This window comes from Protobothrops mucrosquamatus, unplaced genomic scaffold (assembly GCF_001527695.2).
Source record: "Protobothrops mucrosquamatus isolate PMUCROS unplaced genomic scaffold, P.Mucros_1.0 scaffold757, whole genome shotgun sequence".
Lineage (NCBI taxonomy): Eukaryota > Metazoa > Chordata > Lepidosauria > Squamata > Viperidae > Protobothrops > Protobothrops mucrosquamatus.
Window position 1 is genome coordinate 851,455 of NW_015387027.1, and position 23,832 is coordinate 875,286.

Sequence of the window (23,832 nt, forward strand, 5' to 3'; positions counted from 1 at the left end):
TGTGTTGGCTTTTTTGGCAGCTGCAGCACACTGCTGGCTCATATTTAAGTGATTGTCCACTAGGACTCCAAGATCCCTCTCACAGTTACTACTATTGAGCAAGGTACCCCCTATACTATACCTGTACATTTGGTTTTTCTTGCCTAAATGTAGAACCTTACTTTTTTCACCATTGAATTTCATTTTGTTAGATAGCGCCAGTGTTCAAGTCTGTCCAGATCCTCCTGTATCATAGTATCATAGTAAACTATAGTATCAGGAAAATGAAAAATGGGATAGCACAGCTGTCTTTCCAATCACTGTATTTCTTGACCATTATTGTAGTCTATCAACTGCTAGGTTTCTGTCTGGGAGATCGGAGATAAGGGGTTTCCATATATTGTCCTTGATTCTTTTCTTTTTCTTTTTTTCTTTTCTTTTTGCATTGCAAAAAAGATACAGATACGTCTTTGGAGAAGGCATTACTTGTGTTCACACAAATCCCTTGCCCATGGCTAACATAATTCCATTTTTCTTCTTATCCGAGTTTGCATGACATGTTGAACCACCAGTTAATCAGATTTTCTGGGTTCACACAACCTGATAGGCTAAACTTTGATTTTTTTTATTAGATTACAGATCAATGTCTCATGCAAACACAACCCTTCTCTCTTCATCTAACAAACATGAAGAATTCCTGTGGTGGATAGACATATCCCTTTCTCCAGTATGACAACCTGGCTGAATTAGAAGAAAGCAATGAATTCATGCACTCTCTGCCACAGATAAACATGTTGACACTCAGTAATTTCACATATATCAACTTAACATCTGCCTCCTATGAAGGAACTCTCATGGTGTGTGCCAACCAGGCCTCAGCTTCAGAGGTGGCACATATTCTTCACACTGGTGACTGGCATGAAGATGATTTCAACAGCCTGCTGTGTTCTCCTAACAATGCCTCTGTAAACAATGATCAGCCAATTTCATTCTAATTTTGAAAATTTCAGGGTAATTAAAGCCAGGCAATGGCTTGCAAACACTTTAATTAAGTCTGATTGGGGAAGATGGAAGGGGAGCAAGGGAGTAAGGGATGATTGGCAAAGCCAGAAATAATACAGAGTTCCAAGATGAATATATAAACACTAATCACATAACTACTGATGTAGCTTTTAGGCCATATTTAGCATGACCTGAACTATAGGTGGTCCTTGACTTACAACCACAACTGGGAAACCAGAATTTCCATTGCTTTGCTATGCAAAGTGGTTGTTAATAAGTGAGTTGCATCCAATTTTTCAATCTTTTTTCTTTGTGCTGTTAAGCAAAGCACTGCTGCTATTGTTAAGTAATCGTGCAGTTCTTAAGTGAATCTGGCTTCCCTCATTGACTTTGCTTGTCAGAAACCAGCTGGGAAGGTTGCAAATGTCTATCTCATGACCCCAGAGCACTGCAACTGTCACAGATCCATGCCAGTTGCCAAGTGCCCAAACTTTCAATCACATGACAATGGGGATGTTGCATGGTCATTTGCATGAGGACCGGCCATAAATAACTTCTTTCATCACCATTGAACAGTTGCTAAACAATGGTTCTAAGTTGAGCACTACCTGTAGAGCCACCGAAGCTGACCTCAAAGGACAGTTACAGAATTGTCAGATGGTTAACATTGGTCTCCAAACTTCTGACAGCTGATGCTTGTCTAAATTTCTGCCAAACATGTGGGTCATTCCACCCACCCATAAAAACAAGAGGGCTAGAAATAAGGATTCAAAATCCCCTGTAGAACCGTTCCTTTTTCTACCTGGGACACCATTGTGGGTATGGCTGCTGAGGTGAAGGTTGAGCAGAAGGTCTGTGGCAAATGGAACTTGTTCTCAGTTCCTTCATGATCCCTCATTCCAAATAAAGATGAACTGGAATTCGTGATCATATTGTGTGAAATTTTTATGCAACGCTCTACTGCTTTAATACTATGGGACTCTAAAATGTCAAAATAGCAAAGTGCTCATAGAACAAAATTCATAGCTGTGCAGTAGCAAATTACAGGCTCATTTCACTGTGCAGTTTTGTCCCCATCTTTCCTCTGGAAAATTCCTGCAGATCTAAGCTGACATTTGATTATCATTTTAAACTGAAAATGTTGGGGGTGAATTATTAGACCTACTGCTTGTAAAATAGGTATTTGACTTCTGATGCAGGACAAAAACTAGAGATGCACTGCTTTGTAAAGCAACAAATTCTTCTCTCTGGGTTGCAAAGAAGAATGCAACACAGATGACTTTTTAAATGAATTATGCTAATTAAGAGAAAAAGCTGGATATTGTTTTAATTTGATTAATTTATGGCAGCTGCAACATGATATATGCATTCTCTTGAAGATATATTTGAACAATAAATACAGGAAAAGTAAGTATAATTTTCACTATTCAATGCTTTCCTTGACACAGATTTTGATCATTTGGCTGGCATATACTACATACAATAGGTTTTTTTCCAGGTAATTTTTTCAGAAAGTTCAAAAAGTACTTTCTATTTCATTGATGAAAGATTTTAAATCAGGCTCTATGAAGTTACTTTACACTGGGTAAGATCACCTTTCCATTCAACTCAGTGGACCCTGATCTATTCAGAAATGTCTTTCTTCAAGGTATGCTTTTTCTAATCTTGCTATCTGATTTTTTTTTTTTATCTAAAAGTTTTAGAAGTATTAGTTTTGATTTAGCCTTATTCTCCCAAAAAAATGAAATAAAAATCTTGGAGTGTAATGCTTGCTATCTTTCCCCCCTTAGACAGATATTTAATAAAACTACTTTTATAATTCCAATTTATGATAATCCGTTCTGGGATCATTTCTTTTTATTCAGCTATGCTTTAACCTCTAGTTATTTTACAGGGAAAAAAAGATAAAAGCATGGAATTATTAATATGTTTACCAAAATGTAAGAAAAATAAGTTATTTTTGTAAGTACATCTATAACAGCTAAAAATAAATGTGAGGGGAATAGGTTGTAATTAACTTCAGAGATAAAATTTAAAATCTTAAAATTATATGTCCTTCATCAGCTGCTTGCAAACATATTTTAGGAGCTCTGTTGATCTGTTTGACAGCATTTATTCTGGCATAAGTTTTGGTAGCATGTAAAATAATGTCCTCAGGCTGAATAGTTAAAGACAATTTAAATGTTAAAGCCTAACCATTCACTTTATATAATATTTAGTTACTAAACATATGCAAAACAAATCTAATTATCATTCATTAACAATCACTCTTAACCACTATAAATGATACTTTGTGCATTTAATTATGGCTGTAAAGTCACAAAAGTTTATACCATAATAAATTTATTATTTTTAAAGTATCATTTTTACCATATACAAATATGTTCCAGCTATAAAAAATAATTTGCCTAACTCTTACATAGTGTAAAAAAAAGTCTCCTTTTTTACTTCTCATATGTGGACAGTTTGATAGCATGTTTCAGTTCTCTTCCATTTTGCCCGTCCTTGCTAAATGGGAATGATAAGCTATCACTGGCAGGCTGTCTATTCAGCACTTTTCTTATTAATAGTCAGAAATCATTTACTTGAAAGAAGTTATCTCATTATCATTTACTATTTTACAGTCTGAAGTGGCACATAATTAGCAATAATTTTTAACTTTCCAGTTTCCCATAATTAGCAAGATTATGATTTCCCATATTCTTTAGTGGTTGTCCATCCAAGATCCATTACAAGGCACAAGCTTACTTAGTTGTTTTTTAAAAAAAATCATTCGAGGTTACTGTTTGCTTTGAGTCTGTATAAACCCAGAATGAAAAGTGGGAGGGAATGCTAAGATTAGTGGCTGCGAATTTCCACCCATTTTATAATTTTGAAAATTCCTTTGCTTGTAATTGTTTTTTCCACCAGGTCTATAATAAACACTTTTTCTATGTGGTAATCAAGTCATATTTATGACATCATCTTTTGTCTATCAGTCACATTTCATGTCCTGCTGGACTCTCAGGGTTATGAAGTCCTTATGCAGCAGACAAGTTATACACTCAACTTTGGGATAACATCTATATATTTTTTTTGTTTTGAAATAAAGACAACTATGGAATGGAATCTCAGGCAGGCCTAATCAGAAGGAAATCTTATTCAGTTGGATGAGGCTTTTCCCCCTGTAATCAGACTACTTAGAAATTTAACTTTAATTATACTGCTCTGATGTGAATTCCACATATGGCACTTGTTTTTTTGAACTGGTTTGCATGTAACATTTTTTTTTGCATTCTCAGGTAGGTAAAGATGTGAATAAATTCTGGAAACATCAACAGCTTAAAGGGGCAGTGAGGAGTAATATTAAAACAGTATTTCATTCAGAAGTAGGTCACTGGTCCATTTAACCTGGTGCCAACTGAGATGTGTATCAGCTTTCAATGTAGACAGATCTCATTCTACCTGGGAGGAGGAGCCAAGTTGGTGAGACACGAACAGCTCCTGAAATAAACTCTGGGCTTGTGACAGGCCTTATCCATCCGGCTTAATCCTATACCACAAAAATGCCATCTAGAGAAAAGAATCAGACCAGCCCCACAAATGACTCTGGGACCCATAAATCTAGCAGAGAAATAAAGAAACACAGAACCCAGGATTAACGCCTATCTCCCCCATTGCATAAACAACAAAAAATCTGCCTGAGAACCCATTCACCTCCGAAGATTATGACAACACAGAACCCAGTCATAAGACAACCCGCCTCCCTGGCCCTTCAAAGACCCAGCCCAAGTCTCTCCCCACTCCAAACAGGGGTCTGTGACAACTAGCTGTGGCCAACTCACCATGGGACAACTCGCTGAGGGACAAGAGTTACACTAATATCAAAGAAATGGTGGAATCATTAAAGAAAGCATGCAAAAGGAGGGATAGAATGAAATGTGAAGGGCAAAAATTAAAATATTTTTTAAAATTTATTTTAAATAATTAAATAGAATTGTAAAATTGTCCTGCAGCAAGCTGGCCATGGCAAGTTATCCGGTAGTGAGTTGGCCACGGTGAGTTGGCCGCAGCAGGTTGGCTGTGGCAAGTTGTCTCATTCACCCCAGCAAGGATATAACCCCTTGAAACAAGGGGTCCTACATCTCCCTGCAACTACATCACTAAACCTTCCTGTTAAGTCCGGAGAATAATGGCGAAGGAGGCAATGCATGTTGCTAACAGAGCTTTATTCTCTCTCTCTTACAGCTAACAACCAACAAGAGCAGAGGCACGCAGGCCTCTATTTATACCCTCAGATCCCCGGGCAATTCCAACCAATAGCATGCAGTCTTTTCCCGCCTTGCGCATGCGCGCAAGGCCAGCGCCTCTCAGTCTGGTCCCGGGCAGCTTTTGCAATTGCCCGGGACTCTTGCATCGTCCCGAGCCTGCTTCTGCAGGCTCAGGACACAACACCCCTCCCCCCTTAGATAAAATAATGCTGCACCCAACATGGACGCCACTTTAGTGGAGCATGTGTTTACTACTTTTGCATTAGATGCACAGAGTATGAGAAGCATAGGGTCGTTCTGCTGTTCTGAGAACCAATGCGCCCACCCTTTTCCTAAGCGTTACCCAGTCTGTACCTCTTGTGCAGATTTCCATAACTCTTGTTCACCTCATGTAATCTGCAAGGTATTTGGGAGGGCCTTTGACCCGTAGCAACCTTCTCGGACCTGGGGAGCTTGAAGTATTCCCACCGTTGCTTTCCACACTAGGTGAATTACACTGTGGCTGTCTTAATACTGCTGCCTGACTTCCCTGCTCGCCTCCAAGGCTCAGGTAGTCAGGACTCTGCTGATCACTATACCTGGTCAACCTGCCTCTTAGGGAGCTTTCTGAGCCCTCTGAACTCATCTCCTTGTCCCCTGAAGGTATGTAAATTTCCTGGCTCTTTTCTGTAGTGGTAGGGTCCAAGGATACCTCCCTGTTAGCCCTAATGCATGGGGACTTCCTTCTGTGAGCCATTGCGGAAAAAGGCAAGTCCCCAACCTGTTGTGCCTGCTCTCTTGTATGTTGTGAGTTATGAGGATGCTCCCAGTCAGTCTCCTTGTCTGGAGTATTGTTAGTGAGTTGTGGGTAGTGAGTATACCTCCGGTGTGACTCCTAGGCTGGAGTGAGTGTGGGGGTGTATGTTTGCCCCCTTTCCCATGAATTCCTATCTGGAGCACTTGCGGAATTTGGGTGTTGTGTACCCATGGTGTCCTCAACAGCCAGTGTCGGCTGCTGATGCTGAATCCCAGAATGCATTTCCCATTCCTCCTCCCCCCCTAGAGAAGACTGAGGAGGAACCCGAGGCGAGTCTTGCCTCACACGTAGTTGATCAATGTGGCGGTGAAGAACGCGGCCGTCGTCCAAGGACACCTCGTAGGACAGAGGCCCCGAGACCTTGCAAACCACAGCCGGGACCCAGAGGTGTCCAGGCCCGTAATTCCTGGTCCAGACAGGATCACCCACTTGAAGGACCCGTGGTGGGTGCAGCTGGGACACCTGTGAAGCCACTCGCTCCGGATGCAGCCTGTCCAATTTAGTCACAAGCCAGCGACCCCAACGGAGTTCAGCCAGGCACTTACCCATGGCAGTGCACGGAGTAGAACGATGGGCTAGAAGGAAGTCAGCCAACCTGTGATGCCAATTGCCATAAGTCAGTTTCTTGAGAGCGTCCTTGGCGACGCGGACCATCCGTTCAGCCAGACCGTTGGTGGAAGGGTGGAATGGAGCCGAAGTAGCGTGGTGAATCATGTTGGCTTGTAGAAACCACTGAAACTCAGTAGAAGTAAATTGAGGACCATTATCCGACACCAACACATCTGGCAGACCATGGGCAGCAAAAATGTTTCTCAACACCTGGATGGTCTTGGCAGTAGTGGTGGATGACACAGGCACAACCTCCAGCCATTTGGAATGGCTATCTACAACAACCAGGAAGAATTGCCCCTGAAAGGGCCCAGCGTAATCTATATGTATTCTAGACCATGGAGTGTGTGTTTCCTCCCACCTATGCACAGGGGCCTGGGGCATTTCTGGCCTGGACTGCTGACATGCATGACACCCATGTACCTGGGCCTCAATGGCCCTATCAATGCCAGGCCACCACAAATGGCTGCGCGCAAGCGCTTTCATCCTGACAATCCCAGGGTGACCCTCATGTAAGGAAACTAAGATTCTCGACCGCAATGAGGCCGGAATCACAACTCTAGAGCCCCAGAGGAGGCAGCCATTGAAAGTGGACAACTCGTGCCTCTTGACCCAAAAACGTTGAAAGTCCTCCTCTGGGCATCTGTTAGGCCAACCTGACAGCACCCATGTCAGCACGCATTTAAGCATGTGATCAGTGGCAGTTTCAGCAGCCACATCCCTAGCATTAAGGGGACACTCTGGCAATTCCTGAATGGACAATATATGCACAGCAGGGGCAGGATCAGGCTCCACAGTAGGCAATGGCAGCCTACTTAAGCCATCAGCATGACCCATTTCTCTGCCAGGTTTGTGAACTAGTGAATAGTCATAAGCTGACAAAAAAATGGACCATTGCAGCATGCGAGGGGACAGGATGTGTGGGGTTTGTTTGGATGTAGTGAATAACCCCAGCAAAGGCTTGTGGTCAGTAAAGACCCTAAAATGGTGGCCATAGATGAAATCATGGAATTTTTTAATTCCAGCCACAATAGCCAAAGCCTCCCTATCAATTTGAGCATAGTTACGCTCAGCAGCAGACAATGTCCTAGAATAATATGCCACAGGGACCTGAGTCCCATCAGCTGTCAGATGGCTAAGCACAGCACCCACACCATAGGGGGAAGCATCACAAGCCAGACACACTTGCAACTGCTCATTAAAATGAGCTAGCACCGCATTGGATGTAAGCAAGGCCTTAACCTCATTGAAACTGGCTTCATGGACTTTGGTCCAATGCCAACAGGCATTTTTATCTAAAAGTCTGTGTAAAGGTTCAGCAATAGCAGCTTTATGAGGTAGAAAAGCATGATAGAAGTTTAGTAAACCCAAAAAGGCTTGTAATTCACCCTTAGACTTAGGGCTTGGAGCCTGCTGAATAGCTTTGAGCTTAGCATCAGACGGGTGTATACCCTGAGCATCTATCCTGAACCCCAGGAAATCAGTGGAATGTACACCAATCTTGCATTTGTCCTGTTTTAACTTAAGGCCTGCTCTTCAGAAACGAAGCAAAACAGCCCTTAACCTCTCTGCCAGCGTTTGAGCAGAGTCCCCTGCGATGAGAACGTCATCAAAATAAGGACACACACCAGGAATACCCCTCAGGGTGTTTTCCATTACACTTTGAAAAATGCCTGGGGCTACATTCACCCCAAACTGCAACCTTTTCACCTTGAAAGCCCCTCTGTGGGTAACAATAGTTTGAGCCTCTGCTGCTGCATCATCAACAGGCAACTGTTGATACGCTTGAGCCAGGTCAAGCTTGGCAAAAATCTTGCCCTCTTTGAGAGAAGCCAAAATGTGGCTCACTACAGGCACAGGATAAGCATGTTGCTGTAGGGCCTTGTTTAGTGTGCACTTGTAGTCTGCACAAATACGAATGTCCCCATTTGCCTTTAAAGGCGTTACAATGGGGGTTTCCCACAGGCTGGAATCTACAGGCTCTAAAATGCCTTGCTGGAGCAACTTGTCCAGTTCAGCATCAATTTTGCCCTTAAGAGCAAATGGTACTCTCCTAGGTTTAACCCTTATGGGCTGTACAGCTGAGTCTAGCTTTAGTGAAACTGGAGGTCTCTTGTAGGATCCTAGCTCAGAACTGAACACATCTGCAAACTCCTTGCAGACATCAGCAAGGGTCTCCGTTTGCAACTTGTGCAGCCCTGTTACCTGGATTCCTAAGGCCTCAAACCAATCGAGTCCAATTAGACTCGTGCGCTCACCCCCCACAACCAGCACGTCTAAGGGGCCTTCAAAATTCGTATACTGTACCTTAAGGGTGGCCTCCCCCTTAACGCACACCTTGGAATTTTGAAAGTCAGTAAGGATTACATTAGAAGGCCTTAGCGAAGCTCGCTGGCCACTGCTGCTGCAGATTTTGTGAAATGTGTTAAGGGAAATTATGGATAGGGCAGACCCCGTGTCTAGTTCCATCGACAATGGAACTCCTTGCAATCTCACTTTAAGGGATAATTTCTTTTTAAGGGGTTTGTGTGTGCCTATTCTTAAAATGTTCCTGCGTGTTGCACAGAACCCCACCCTGTTTTGGCTGGGTACCCTGGTACCTTTCAGATTCAATTCTTCCTTCGGTTGTACCTTCTGTCGACCCAGGCAAACCGCAGCGATGTGGCCTTTCTTTCCGCACGCTCGACATTCCGCTCGCTTGTGGCGACCTCCGCATCCGAAGCATCGAAGCTCAGCTGGGCCTTTGTCCGGACGACCTTTGGGCCTCCTTCCGGCTGCTTGATAAAGCTTGTCCACTTCATCTTCAGGATCCTCTTCCGAGTCCTCCTGCACGTCCTCCTTGTGGATGGCTGCAGTCTCTGGAGCGCTTCGAGTAGGCCGCAGATTCTTTACCGCTCCGCCTGCAGCTTCCTCTGCCGTAAACTCTCGCAGAGCATCTTGGAAAGAGACATCTTCCTTAGCAAACAGTTTCTGCTGTAAGTCTCTATTCCTCAGTCCGCACACAAAACGATCGCGCAGCCTTTCTTCAAGATCCTTGAACTCACATGGTTTAGCCGCTCTTCTTAAGGCTGCAATGAATTCTTTTGCTGATTCCCCAGCTCACTGATCCCTCAGTTCAAATGTGTGCCTACAAGCAATGACAGATTGCTTGGGCTGGAAGTGTTCTTTCAAAAATTTCTTCAGATCAGAATATGAAACAATTTCTAGTGAGGCCGGGGTGACTAGATTCTCGGTGATCTCAAAGGCGTCTTGCCCACAAACACACAACATTGTGGCAGCCTTTAGGCCATCTTCCCTTATCTGATTCACGCGAAAGTAAGTCTCCACCCTTGCAACATAAGATTCCCACTTCTCCGGGTGAGAGACATCAAATTCAGATAATCGACCGATTTTCGCCATGATCAAGGGACAGGGTTTTCTTCAGCCGCACTCACCCTCCAGCGATGCTGTACTGGCAGGATAGATGCTGACTTCAACGCCGTCGTCCCTCTTCCGGACTTCGTTTGGGTGAGTCTTCAAGCTTCCCTAGCTATCTAGACTAAATCCCATCCTCGTCGCCAGTGTTAAGTCCGGAGAATAATGGCGAAGGAGGCAATGCATGTTGCTAACAGAGCTTTATTCTCTCTCTCTTACAGCTAACAGCCAACAAGAGCAGAGGCACGCAGGCCTCTATTTATACCCCCGGATCCCCGGGCAATTCCAACCAATAGCAGGCAGTCTTTTCCCGCCTTGCGCATGCGCGCAAGGCCGGCGCCGCTCAGTCTGGTCCCGGGCAGCTTTTGTAATTGCCCGGGACTCTTGCATCGTCCCGAGCCTGCTTCTGCAGGCTCAGGACACAACACTTCCCATGAAGTCTGCCTTCTGTCTGCAGAAAGTTTGACCCTTATATTGCAACAGCTAAATGAAATTGCAGCCAAGGTGAGTGGCTACCAACAAGGCCTTGACTGCAAATTCCCCATAGAAACCTGGGAATTAATATCGCAGCAGAAGCTGGCCACAGTCAGCATTCTGGCAGTCTATTCCTCCAGGCATGCAAAAATAGTTAATTTAGCCAACCATGCCATGTGCTACAGAAAAAGCGACTCCTAGAAATCCATAGGAATGCCCACAGATAGAACAACCTCAAGCTTATTGTGATCTCCCAATCTTAGATCTTAAACTGCCAAAGCAGAACAGTTATCTTTCACTTGATTTTTCACAATCTGCCCAGTTTAAGAAACACTGAATGCATCTTTTAAAGTTTTTTTCTCAGCCTTTTCTCCCTTCCAGATTTATTCAAATGAGCAAATTCCCAGGGCAGACGTATCACTTCGAAACTGTCAGAGTCTTTAAGGAGACTTAGTTGGCAACCTCATCACTAGGGAAGTGACAAAAGGTCATGAACTTGCAGATAAGATCCATAAAAACACACACTTCCAAAAGCAATAAATCTGCCAGACTTGGCAGCAGCAAAGAGGTTAAGCAAACATCAAAGGAGGAAGCTATAAACTCAGAACTCATTAATCTGAGGGGAAAAAAAACTTGCTGACATCAAAACAATCTTGATCTGCCCTCCCAGTGCTGGTAGTGATATGGAAGTCCAGCACAATTTAATTCATCTGCCCCTTTGAGTTGCTCAACCTCTAAACTATCTCATGTTATTGCCTCTCCTATGACCAAAACACATAGAAAGCTGTCAGCACATTACACTGATTCCCTCATCAATAACAGTCAAAGTGACACTGACAGTGACTCCTCTGGAAGTTTTACACCAGCAATACTCAAGAAACCTATGCAATCCCAAGCAGCTGTTACCCAAAGGAAACAGCTTGTAAATGTAACAAAGCTCAGCCAAACAATACAGAAACCCAATCTGGAGATTTAACCTCATCTGCCTCCAAAACTAAAGTGCCTCCCCTGGCCCATAGGAACCTGACTCTTAGAAGAAACAGTTCCCTTCATCTCCACTTAACACTGGATAACTCGCAAAGAACGCTTGGGATCCCTGCTTGCCAGTGATCCACATTTCACTGCTCATGTTGCACAGGTTCTCCAGGTGGACATACATTTGGAAGAGAAGAATGTGAAGCCAGTGGTGCCACTCCTCATCCCCCTCATAGGGAGACACAACTACAGTAGCCTCAAGTGTCAACTAATATTACCGTAACCTTCTTCTCTTGCAAAAATCACCCACCCAGTCCCAAGTGCACATTACCTCTGCTTGACATTTAAGCAGCATTTATTCACCAGCATAATGTCATCCTTTTAACCTGGAATGTGGCTGGGTGGTTTATATCCACCAGAGATCCTTGTTTTATTGATTTCCTCTCCCACCATGACATCAGACTACTCCAATATGGCCACCTCATTAAGGCTATCAGAACTGAGAAAGGCATATTGGCCCCATTCCTATTCTATTTCTATATGTTGAACCATTTCCTCAACTTGACGTTTCACTCTGCCAAACTAGCTGGAAGATACATTTCTGTTTTATTCTAGGCAAGAACTCAAGTATAAGAAAACCAGGATTTGCCAAAAGTACTTTCCAAGAGGTCCAAAAATTAGTGGAGGATATATGGCCACGAGATTGAGCAGGTGTACTATTTCAAATATCTGGGAAATGGTCCTATATTCTGCCAACAGTAGGGAACCCCATGAAAACGACATCACTGAAAATACACAGATGAGCTCATTTGCAATCCTTAAATTCTTTAAGATAAGAGATGACCACTATATACTAGCAGCATTCAAATTATTTGAAGCCAAGCTAATAACACAATTTCTTTATGATGCCAGCTGAGCCCCTTCTCCAATTCTTCACCATTAGAACTTTTTCAGTCCAAATCTCAAAGTTTAAAGCCCTTCAAACCCCAAACTGTGTCTCTAATGCCACTCTGAGACTAAAACAGCCCTCATGAAAGTAGAAGCTAGAGTATAGGTGACAATACTCAACTATTGGTTCAGACTACCCTTTATTCACCTTGGCCTTGCTCCACTAGGAAGGGTGATTCTCAATTCACCTGGAAAAAGACAGTGACAACTAAAATGTTATCCCTGGGTTCTCTCCAGGCCTTCTATGTAGTTAGTAGATGATATGTTCAGGCCACAGCACTCATTAAACAGTGTATAGCAGACACAGAGCACCAACTGGACCTGGCCAAGTCTCCAACCTTTACTGACAGTGAACCCAAGAGATACTCTGTCTCTCTATGGCATACTTAACTAATCTTGAAGTACCTAACTGTCCTAACCACTTGAGGGCTTTCCTCTGGCATGATGTCACATTTTTCTCTCAGCTGTCATTGAAGGCTGATATAACAAGATTCCCTACCTCTGTCACTCTGGACACATAGAAACAATAGAACATGTACCTCTCCAGTGCCTGTATTACAGAGACATTTGTATTAGCCCCATCTCATCATTACTGTATAAAATACCCAAGGAGCACAGGACATTTTTGCACCTCCCTGCTGTTCTCATGCAATACCAACCATTCTATAACATACAATGTTGTCAGGTTTTGTACAGTAACACTTAAAACTCCATCAGATGATGGATGATCTGTGCTGCAGACCAGTTTTAATGAGCACCTAGGATGCTCTGTATTATAATAGATTTAGTTTGTCATGCTCCTTTATACTCATTTACTGCTCCAACCACTCCTTTTATATTATTTTTAGGGTTTTGTTTTTATACTTTTTAGCTTTTTGTGTGTAATCTTTATTCTGTTGTATCTTTTATGCTTTTTAATTTCCTGTACACCACCCTTCTTATGCTGGTCTTTGACTGTAATAAAGGTTTGACTTCATTGGATTCATTCGTCCTGTATGAAGAGAATAGAAATCAAGCACTCAGTTCACTAGTGAATTCAGTCTGCTGAACATTTCCATTAGAAAAATATTCAGCAGATTAAATATGTTTCCAATTTTTATCTTCCTACCATGTCATATAGCAAGTTAAGGTCTACTTATAAACAGTTGTGTTAAAAAAAATAGTAATAATCTGAGATCCCTCCAAGATTGAGGAAATTATTTTCAGCAGATTCTACCCCACCACTCGTTACTTATTCCTGAAGGCTAGAAACTTGCTCTTTCTTTTTTGATTAACACAAATTCCTAGAGCCTCCCGGGTGTGATCTGCTTTATTTATTTCTAGCTTTCCTTATGTTCTTGTCTTACTATTTTCTTCCAGAGAATTTGCTCGCTGGAAAGTCAATAACTTGGCATTGGAAAGAAAAGAGTTCTTCAGTTTGCCTTTGCCTCTGGCTCCAGAATTCATCCGCAACATTCGTCTTCTGGGGCGCCGGCCCAGCCTTCAACAGATCACAGAGAGCCTGATTAAAAAATACGGGACCCATTTCCTTCTCTCGGCAATTCTGGGAGGTACTGAGCTCATAAACAATAGATTTGAGCTGTATCAGCAAAGGTCATATTATATTAAGAGTATTTCCTGATGCTTTTACAGTGGACGAAGCCTAACTATAATAGTTACAGTTCAAATCATTTATTAAGATGAATATCATTTACTCCTTAAATAAGCTCAGGTGAGACAAAAAGACTCAATAGTAAGTTGCATGGAGTTATTTGCAAGCATTGGTGCATAATATGTGGATCTTTTGAACATGTGTTTGGAAGCAGAGACAGTGCCTTAGGTGCGGTTTATTCTCAGGTAATCGTGCGCAGGGTTGCAACCACGCAGCTCAATCCAGTTTTAATAATTGTTATGCCATGCTAAAGCACAGATATGAAGAGACTCAGGGCACAATCAGAAAGATCAGTTGTCTAAATTGCAAGAATATATGAGGATTGCATAGAAGCTGTAGATCATAGTGATAGCCCATAGTGATAGTGCTTCTGCTCTACCTAATGCAGTGTCACATCCTGACAATATCTGTCATGATCACACACATGCTTTCCCCATCAGCGAACAGCACTTGTCTCCAGGAAAGATGTGTCATGGCTGTGTCTTCATAACATTTCCCTGCAACCTCCCTCTGTGAGCCACAGTCTGCAGCCTCACAACCATGTTGGCAAAGATTTCCATCACTGTCATCTCTTTAGAATCAGTTAGAGACAGAAGGATATGAAACATTAGTATATTCCAAGGCAATTCCAATTTCTATTACTGTCATCTCTTTAGAATTAGAGGCAGCAGGATATGCAACATTACAATATTCTTCTCAGGCAGCCTCCAACTGGTACCACAATGCTCTGTGCTCAAGAATGCCACCCCCCCCCCGCTCAAGCTGACATGTCCCTCTTTCCAGCTCAAGAATAGTAATTCAACAGACCGCATGACAGTTATGGATAAACAGCCCCATGTTTCAAAGCTGTGGTTTGAATAAATGGTACTTCAGAAACTCTTCTGCTATTTTCCCCATTTTCACCCCCAATAATTTGAGGAAGAGGACATTAAATTATTTGCTTTTCAGGTGAGTGAGTTCTAGAATTTAAAATAATACTTGCAATGATCCAAATATGGATTCCCCCATAGGTTCATCTGTTCATTGGCCCTCAGAATGACTGTTTGCCACTCTAGATGGTCACTTTAAAGCCTTCATGGCTCCAATTGGAATGTGCATGACAACTAAGTAATGTTGCCAAATATAAGTTAAGAGAAACCTGCTTTTGAATGTATTAAAAATGTGGGGGTGGGGGAGAAGGAGTTTAAAACATTGAGCCACCTTGTATATATTGTAATTGAAAATAATACCGTGAAGCCAATTGGGTGACCTTGAGCCAGTCACTCATTCTCAGCCATAGTAAGCAGGCAATAGCAATAGCACTTAGACTTATATACTGCCACATAATGCTTTACAGCATTCTCTGGCTGATTTACAATGTCAGCATATTGCCCCCAACAATCTGGGTCTTCATTTTACTGACCTCAGAAGAATGGGAGGCTGAGTCAACCTTGAACCCTTTCAGGATTGAACTCCAGATAGTGGGCAGAATTTTCCTACAATACTGCATTCTAATCACTGCATAGTCAGGGCTCTCTGGGAATGGCAAACCACTTTTGAAATCTTACTACAAAAACTGCAGTTATTTCTCAATACTGAGTGGAAGGCACCTGAGTGAGTGAGTGAGTGAGTGAGTGAGTGAGTGAGTGAGTGAGTGAGTGAGTGAGTGAATGAATGAATGAATGAATGAATGAATGATCCAGTACTTTATCCATATAATATTCACTCCTTCCAATAATATTTTTGGCCTTTGGGAGGATTTCCATAAATTTCTCTCCCCCTCTCCCCAATTGCTAAATTGCTAAAGAGCTAAAAAGAGAATTGAAACTTTGGACAAGATGTAGTTTTCTATCCAAAAATAGCTTTGAGGAGAGAGTTAAGATACATGACACTTCCTCAAAAGAAAAAGAATTAATTCCAGCTTCAGGCTGTGTATAACATGGTGGTCAAGAGAATTGCTGCAGAAAGCAGTAGACGAAGCGGTTCACACCTTTCTCTAAGGATTTATCATACTAGGATTCATTGGTGTGGAGGATTTGTTATTGATTAAAGCCATAGTTCAAAGAAGAACTTAAAGCAGCAGTATGGATTTTGAAAAATCCATAAGTCACATCTAGTATTAGCAACAAAACAAGCTTGCCAAGAGACTAAAGACAATTAGTGATATTTCACTAAGTGAGTGATTGCTTGGTTTAAATAATACCTTTCCCATTGCCAGATTAACATCCTTTTTCCTTCTTTACTCACATTAACCATCCTTTTTAATGTTGTGATGTGCTAAACATTTTAAGTACTGGGGCAACTGAGTTTTTGTGTGCCATGTAAAGTAATTCTTTATGTTATTACTTGATCTGACTCTACTACTGTATGTAGTAAGACATTTCACAGAAGCACGAGATCTTAGAATCAGAATTGAGCTGGAAGGGACCTTTGGAGGTCTTCTAGTCCAACCCCCTGCTCGAGCAGGAGACCCTACCATTTCAGACAAGTGACTGTCCAGCCTCTTCTTAAAAACCTCTAATGATGAAGCACTTCTGAAGGCAAGCTGTTCATATTTAAGGCTCATATTCAACTGATAGTCCACTAGGACTCCAAGGTCCCTCTCACAGTTACTGTTTTTGAGCCAGGTCTCTCCTGTACCTTTGGTTTTCCTTCCTAAGTGTAAATTTAGTTACACTTTAGTTACTTCTCAATAAAAAATGATTGCAATAGACATTCTAATAGAGGTGTTTTGGCTAAGGCTTCCTGTGGATTAAACATTGATCCATTTTTATTTGTAACTCCAAGGATTTTGGTCAAAGAAAGAAACTACAATGTGATTGAGTGTGATAATTGCAGAAGAGTCAAAATTTTTCAGCTCTATGAATGCTGTTCAAAGGTCCGTTAGATGCTAATGTCTGATAGGAAAGTTTCAAATCAGGATAACTTGTATTGCTTAGAGTAGACACCAGCTTCATTATAAAATAACCCTACATTTCTATCTCTATTGTTTGAAATATATTTTTTTAAATGAAACTAACTTAACCAATCCTATATAAATTAAAATATGTTATTTAAACAAAAACAAAAATGTTAATTTCTCAATTTAAAATGTATGTGAAAAGACAATAAAGAGACCCCTTTCTTAAGTTTTACTTCCTCAGAGAAAAAAAATCCTATACTATGGGAACAATCAGAGCTGGAGCTAGAGACAACAATCATAGGTAGATCAATCTCCTCCAAGCAACAACCAGCCCCTCCCAATATCACCTTCCTGGTTTCCATGTGTTCTTTGCTCTCTGTCCATTCTGGGGTCAGATTATCTTATAAAAACTGTACTGGGTTCAACATATTATAGATCCCAATTCAAGATGATTAAGTATGGGGTGTGAAGTATGCTTACCAGAAGTTGTGTTATGAGTCTTATTAAATGGTGGCTTATGACTGATGAAGATCTTGACCAAAGCTGTCCTACAAGGTATATACAGATAGTCCTCAACCTATGACCACAAATGAGCCCAAAATTTATGTTGCTAAGTGAGACATTTATTAAGTGAGTTTTGCCCCATTTTATAACCTATTTTGCCATAGTTTTTAAGTGAATTATTGTAGTTGTTAAGTTAGTAACACTGTTGTTAAGTGAATCTGATTTACCCATTGATTTTGTTTGTCAGAAGGTCGTAAAAGCTGATCACATTATCCAGTGACACTGCAACTGTAATAAATATGACTCAATTGCAAAATGTCTGAATTTTGATCATATGGGCATGCTGTAATGGTCATAAGTGTGAAAACTGGTCATAAATCAATTTTTTTCAATGATGTCATAACTTTGAACAGTCATTAAATGAACTGTTGTAAGTCAAACTGTAGTAAGTTGTAGGTTTTTTTTTTCTTCATTATTCTCTTTTGTGGTTAAATTTATCCATTGCCTCAATGCTTCTGAATCCTGGTGTTGAACCAACTCAGCATATAGCCTCATGTCTTCACAGGGGAAGAATCCTTGACCATTTTTGTGGACAAACGGAAGCTCAGTCGGAAAGCAGAAGCTGGTAACCTATCAGGGAGTGGTGGAAATAACACCACCGTCTCCTTGGAAACACTGCATCAGTTGGCAGCCTCATACTTCATTGATCGGGAGAGCACCCTAAGACGTCTCCACCATATCCAGATAGCAACTGCTGCAATCAAGGTAAATCTAGAAGCACATAAATAAGGGTTATATAGAGTACCCTTGAGAACGAGCTCTGTGCAAAACCATTTCTCTGAACAATAACTGAGACCCTGAAGTTGCAAAATTGGTAATGATGATAAAAAAGTAAGCGACCCATAGAAAAAGAAGTGTAGCTTTGCACCAGAGATGAAGCTGTTAAAAATATGAATAACCTTTTACACTTGGCCACACTTAGCCTTTTGTTTTGTTTTTTTGTTTTCCAGGTACTGGGTACCCTCAGGCATGACAGAAAAGTGGGCATAACACTGAAAAATAAAAAGAATTTAAACTCAAATGAATACTCAAGAATTCCAAAACAGAATAATGTCAAAAGACAAGTACACAGACCTAAAATGCTACTTTACTGTTGCATCTTTACTGCAAAATGAGGGGGGAAGAGATGAAAGGGCTGCCCAAGGGATGCATATATGTAAGTTGCCGACTGTCTGAGCCATAGACAAAGAAATGGACTTGGATTTGGTAGAGCAGACAAATTCCATTCATTGGATAAGCTTAGAGCAATCACTATATATAAAGTTACTTAAGCTGAGTTAGACTCTGGTTCCATCTGTTTCCCACTTTTTCAGCCTTGCCAGCTAATCCCCTTTTCAACCCAATGTGCTATGAAGGAGACAGTTTTAGTTTTGGACAGAAGCCTGCAGTATTTCTCCCAGAGTATTCTGTAATTGTTGGATGCTGGTTACTTTACTTTTCCTTCTGCATTTGACAGAATACAATTTATTCCCCCCTCCTCAACTTCTCTGTGTGCCTGGACTATAATTTTCAGGTTGCTTAATCAGAACTCCCATCCCTGAGATTTCCACAATTATAAACCCTTCATGTTAGTCATCTATTTCTATTCCTCCACCCACCCAAAGATACAGGAGGAATATCAAACAGGAGTCAGGCCTGTTGACTTTATGCTATTTATGGGGAAATGGTTTTGCTAATTATGCTGAATTTTGGAGAAGGAAGTACAGGTGGGGGAATCTTCTCTCTCAACAAGCCAATTATTATACATTTCTTTTCTATTTTTAGAAGCAGTGCTGCCTCTTGCACTGTCACAAACTTGATGTACTTCATTCTTGCTTATACAACCAATTTTCCACCTTGCAATTTCAAAGTACTTTCATATTTAATTTCATATGCATGAAGTGCTGTTTTTTTCTCATTTTTTTGCTACCACTTTTAAGTTTTGGAGTTGATAGATATATTTGTGCAAATGTTCCCTTCCTTTTCTGGCATTGTTAATATAAGGAATACTCTAGTGGAAATTTTTTTCTGCACAAGTTTCACTGAAACAATTCTAAGTTGTGCAGGAAAGGCTTATATTCTTGTGCAACTTTCTTGTTAGGAAAGAAAAATCTGAATTCAGTCTTCCTAGTGATAGAAACTGTCTTTCTCCTGTGTATCATTAATGGCCTCCAAAGCATGATGCTATCTTTATTTTATACTGGCATTTTTTCTGGATGTAAAATGTATAGAGTTATTTTGTGGGAAGACATTGCAATATTATTGAAATTATGCCATTTATAGCTTAAATAGAAAGTAACCTCAAAATACATATGAAGTTACTTTTAAAGATTTAAAATTATTCCAACCAATTACTATACTCTGTTGTATTTTTATGCTGTCTTTATTAAAATACCTTTATTTTTATACTGCCTTTCTATATAAGCAGCCATGGTGGTTTATATGTTGTCTGCCACCCAGAATCACTTCAAGTGAGATGGGTAGCCAAATAAATTTGACTAAATAAACGAATAAGAAATAAAAACAAAATAAAAGTATTAATAAGATAAAAGCCAGTCAGAGAACTGTAATAATATAAAAAATAACAGTAGAGCAATTTCAAAATAACAATAAAGCTTGTTATTTTGTTTTAATTATATTTCAACATGACTCTATACCAGTGATGGCGAACCTTTTAGAGACCAAGTGCCCAAACTGCAACCCAAAATCCACTTATGTATCGTTGGGTGCTGGATGGGCGTGGTCCATTGGGTGGATGTGGCCCATTGGGTGGGCATGGTTTCGGTGATAACGGCAGACTGGATGGGACTAAAAAGTTCAATCAATCAATTCCAACTTTGCGAGGTCTTTTTTTTTCCTGCGAGAAGTTGAAATTGATTGATTGATTGAACCCTTTTTTTTTTTGCACACGGCGGCGGAGGCCTAAAGTGAAAAGGTTTTATAAAACCCAGCTGAAGGTCTAGGACTGGGGCGACGGTGCACGTGCCCACAGAGAGGGCTCTGCCTGCCACCTGTGGCACGTGTGCCATAGGTTCGCCACCACGGCTCTATACCATGCCAGTTTCTAAAGAAATATCTTCTTTCGTTCATTTTCATACCTATTCCAATTTAGAGTGATTTCTAGTTCCATGTATATCTCAATATCATATCTTATGATCTAAACTGTTTGGAATCAGGTGTTCAGTTTTAGTTTCCATCATGGATGATTGGGATTGATAAAAAGCAATCATATCAGATGACCAGGACTTCTCACTGGTTTTTGATGTTCCTGCAAGTCCCCTGGACTGCAAGGCGATCAAACCGGTCAGTCCTAGAGGAGATCAACCCCGACTGCTCTTTAGAAGGCCAGATCCTGAAGTTGAAACTCAAATACTTTGGCCACCTAATGAGAAGGAAGGACTCACTGGAGAAGAGCCTAATGCTGGGAAAGACTGAGGGCAATAGAAGAAGGGGACGACAGAGAATGAGGTGGCTGGATAGAGTCACTGAGCAGTAGGTGTAAGCTTAAATGGACTCCAGAAGATGGTAGAGGACAGGAAGGCCTGGAAGAACGTTGTCCATGGGGTTGTGATGGGTCGGACATGACTTCGCAAATAACAACAGTCATGGTACTCCTCTGAACCAATTGATAGGATGTTGAGCTAGAGGGTTCAGTAATTAATTGATTGAAATTAATCAGTCTATTTTGGGATGTTCTTGCACAAAGTCTCACAATATAGTGATTTTGTGACAATTTTACAATTTTTAAATAAATCTTATTGATTTTAATTTTGGTATCCTTTTGGAGGTGCCTCAGGATGCTACCTCTTACAGTCAAAATAGGAGTGATTCCTGAAATATGTGATAGTTTCATATCAGTTGTGTTTGTTTAGGGCTAGGGTAGAATCTGAAGCTGACCAAAGCAGCCCAGAATAGTACATCCTTTTCTTGCAAACCCCTAAAGAAATGCTCTGTTTCCTTCCTTCACTCTCAAATACATTCCTATCTTCACAACAAAACCAGCTTTGGAGCAATTCTGAGAGGCAAATGGCAGTTTGAAAAAAGAAACCTATATCCAGCTCCTCCCCTTCCTCTGAGCATTGTCTAAGATAAATTCAGAGACTCCCTCCTTTGCTGCTATTGATATTTTAATTGTGGTGACACTTTATGTATTGCCTATGACAGGGGTCCCCAACCCCCTGTCCGTGGACCAGTACTGGGCTGCGGCATGCCAGCAACTGGTCTGCACAAACAAGCAAAGCCCCATCCCCAGGATGCAGGCAGCACCCCAAAACACGCACCCTCTGGTCCGCAGAAAAATCACTCTCCATGGAACCGGTCCCTGGTGCCCAAAAGGTTGGGGACCTCTGGCCTATGATATATCCAGTGTTGATGCTATACTACTTCATAACGTATAGTTTCTAGTATGAATAAATTATGTTATCTGGTAAATTTTATAAACTTATAAATTTTATAAGTTATACATAACTTGTGGCATTTTACAAGTGATGTTGATAAAGACTGATGTTTTCTAAAGGAGAAAAGAAGAAAGACATTAGAAGAAGTTTCATGATGGCAGTGAAAATAGGCAAGAGGCAAAATCTTGCTCTTCAGAAAGGAATGTCTTCATTCAGAAAGGAATGTCTCTTTAGCTTTATTAAAATTATGAATTTCCAGTAATGAATGAGAGGATGCATACTGAAATAAGACAAGAGACTCACAGTTCTAACTTGATCCAGTTCTAACTTGATCCAGATAGATAACAATTAGGTCTACACTAATGCAGGCCCATTTAAGCAGGATCAGATGAAAGAAGAAGCTTTTGTAGACAACATATGCTAGCAGGGGAAAATCATTGAAGATTTTGCACATAACATAGTCCAGGGGAAGAAGATGGAATTCAGAAGTAGGGCCTAAATTGATTCTTCTGAAGCAGAGAGTGCATGTATACAAGAGGGCACCATTCTGGCAGGGTGATGTAAGTGGAGGAGATGAGACAATGGCATGATGGCACCAATTCTGTATCCACATCTAACCTTATGAAACTATATACTGTAAGGCAGCTTCTCTCAACACCTGTCTTCCAGGTGCGCGGAACTTCTTTTCCCATAATCTTTTAATAAACACATCCTTTGCCTGGTGCCTTCCAGCCATTGGGGAAGGTTACTATGAAGCATTTGGTTGAATCACTAAAACCTAAATGCTGCACCATTTTTCTACCTCCCATTGCCAGTTTTTTCATCAATCAAAAGTACTGTATCTCCTGGCAGTCCAAACATCTTCTTGGATCAGAAAGGGTTACCTTCTATTTGTTTTACTTAGGGGCTTACATTACATTAAAGCTATATGTTTCCCAACTTTAGGTTACTGAAACCAGGACGGGCCCACTTGGCTGCAGTAACTACGACAACCTTGACTCTGTGAGTTCGGTTCTTGTGCAAAGCCCAGAAAACAAGGTTCAGCTACTTGGTAAGGGTGTTTCTCTTTTCACCTGCTCTGTTTATCTGCATTAGTCACTGGACACTCACTTTGTAATGTTTGTGTGTCAGTGTAATATACTGCTACAAAGAATACTAAAATGCATTTAATGCAAAGTATTGCTCTTCTAAAATGCATTTAATGCAAAGTATTGCTTTCTTTCTTAGGAATGGGATATTTCTTAAAAATGGGATATGCTCTTCCATACTAGCATCTTTAGCCAACACTGATTGCAATTTAAATTATGGCTTCTATGATTATAACTCCTACTGTCCCAGGATAATTTCCACACAGAAACCTCATTATTTATTTATTTGCTTGATTTATGTAGCCGCCCATCTCACTTTTATGTGACTCTAGGTGGCTTACAATAAAACAAGTCAAAACACAGAACATGATATAAAAAAACACATAGCAGCTGGGCAGGATCTAATCTATCACCCAGAAGACAACCCAGGGACCCACGCTCAAGCACAAAGCAAAGTTCTTAAGGCCTTATGAAAGGCAAACAGGGACAGAGCCAATCTAATCTCAGGGGAAATGGAGATTATAGAGCTTCACTGATCCTACTGAAAGCAAGCATGAGGATGCTATTCATATAAATTAACCAGGAGACCCGATCAGACTATCTGGCTGAGGCATATAACTGCATCACATATTCAGGAACAAAATCAAAAATATATGTGTGTGTGTATACACATACACAAAAATATATACACATATATACATATACTGTATAATATTTCATTAGCATGTAATACATTCATAAACAAATATACATACACAAGAATAACTATGCTAGTCCATCAGATAAAATAATTCAAACTTTTAGGTCCTTAGAATTTTCTTTAGG

General features: G+C 40.9%; 1 protein-coding gene across 1 annotated transcript in view; it reads left to right on the forward strand.

The window, feature by feature from the left end:
* BRINP2 (BMP/retinoic acid inducible neural specific 2) overlaps positions 1-23,832 on the forward strand; it is a 59,055-nt gene that overhangs the window by 14,606 nt on the left and 20,617 nt on the right. The window contains exons 2-4 of the mRNA XM_015818521.1: positions 13,807-13,997; positions 18,049-18,248; positions 22,865-22,970. Coding sequence (XP_015674007.1) covers positions 13,807-13,997; positions 18,049-18,248; positions 22,865-22,970 — 497 coding nt within the window. The remainder of the gene's footprint in view (positions 1-13,806; positions 13,998-18,048; positions 18,249-22,864; positions 22,971-23,832) is intronic.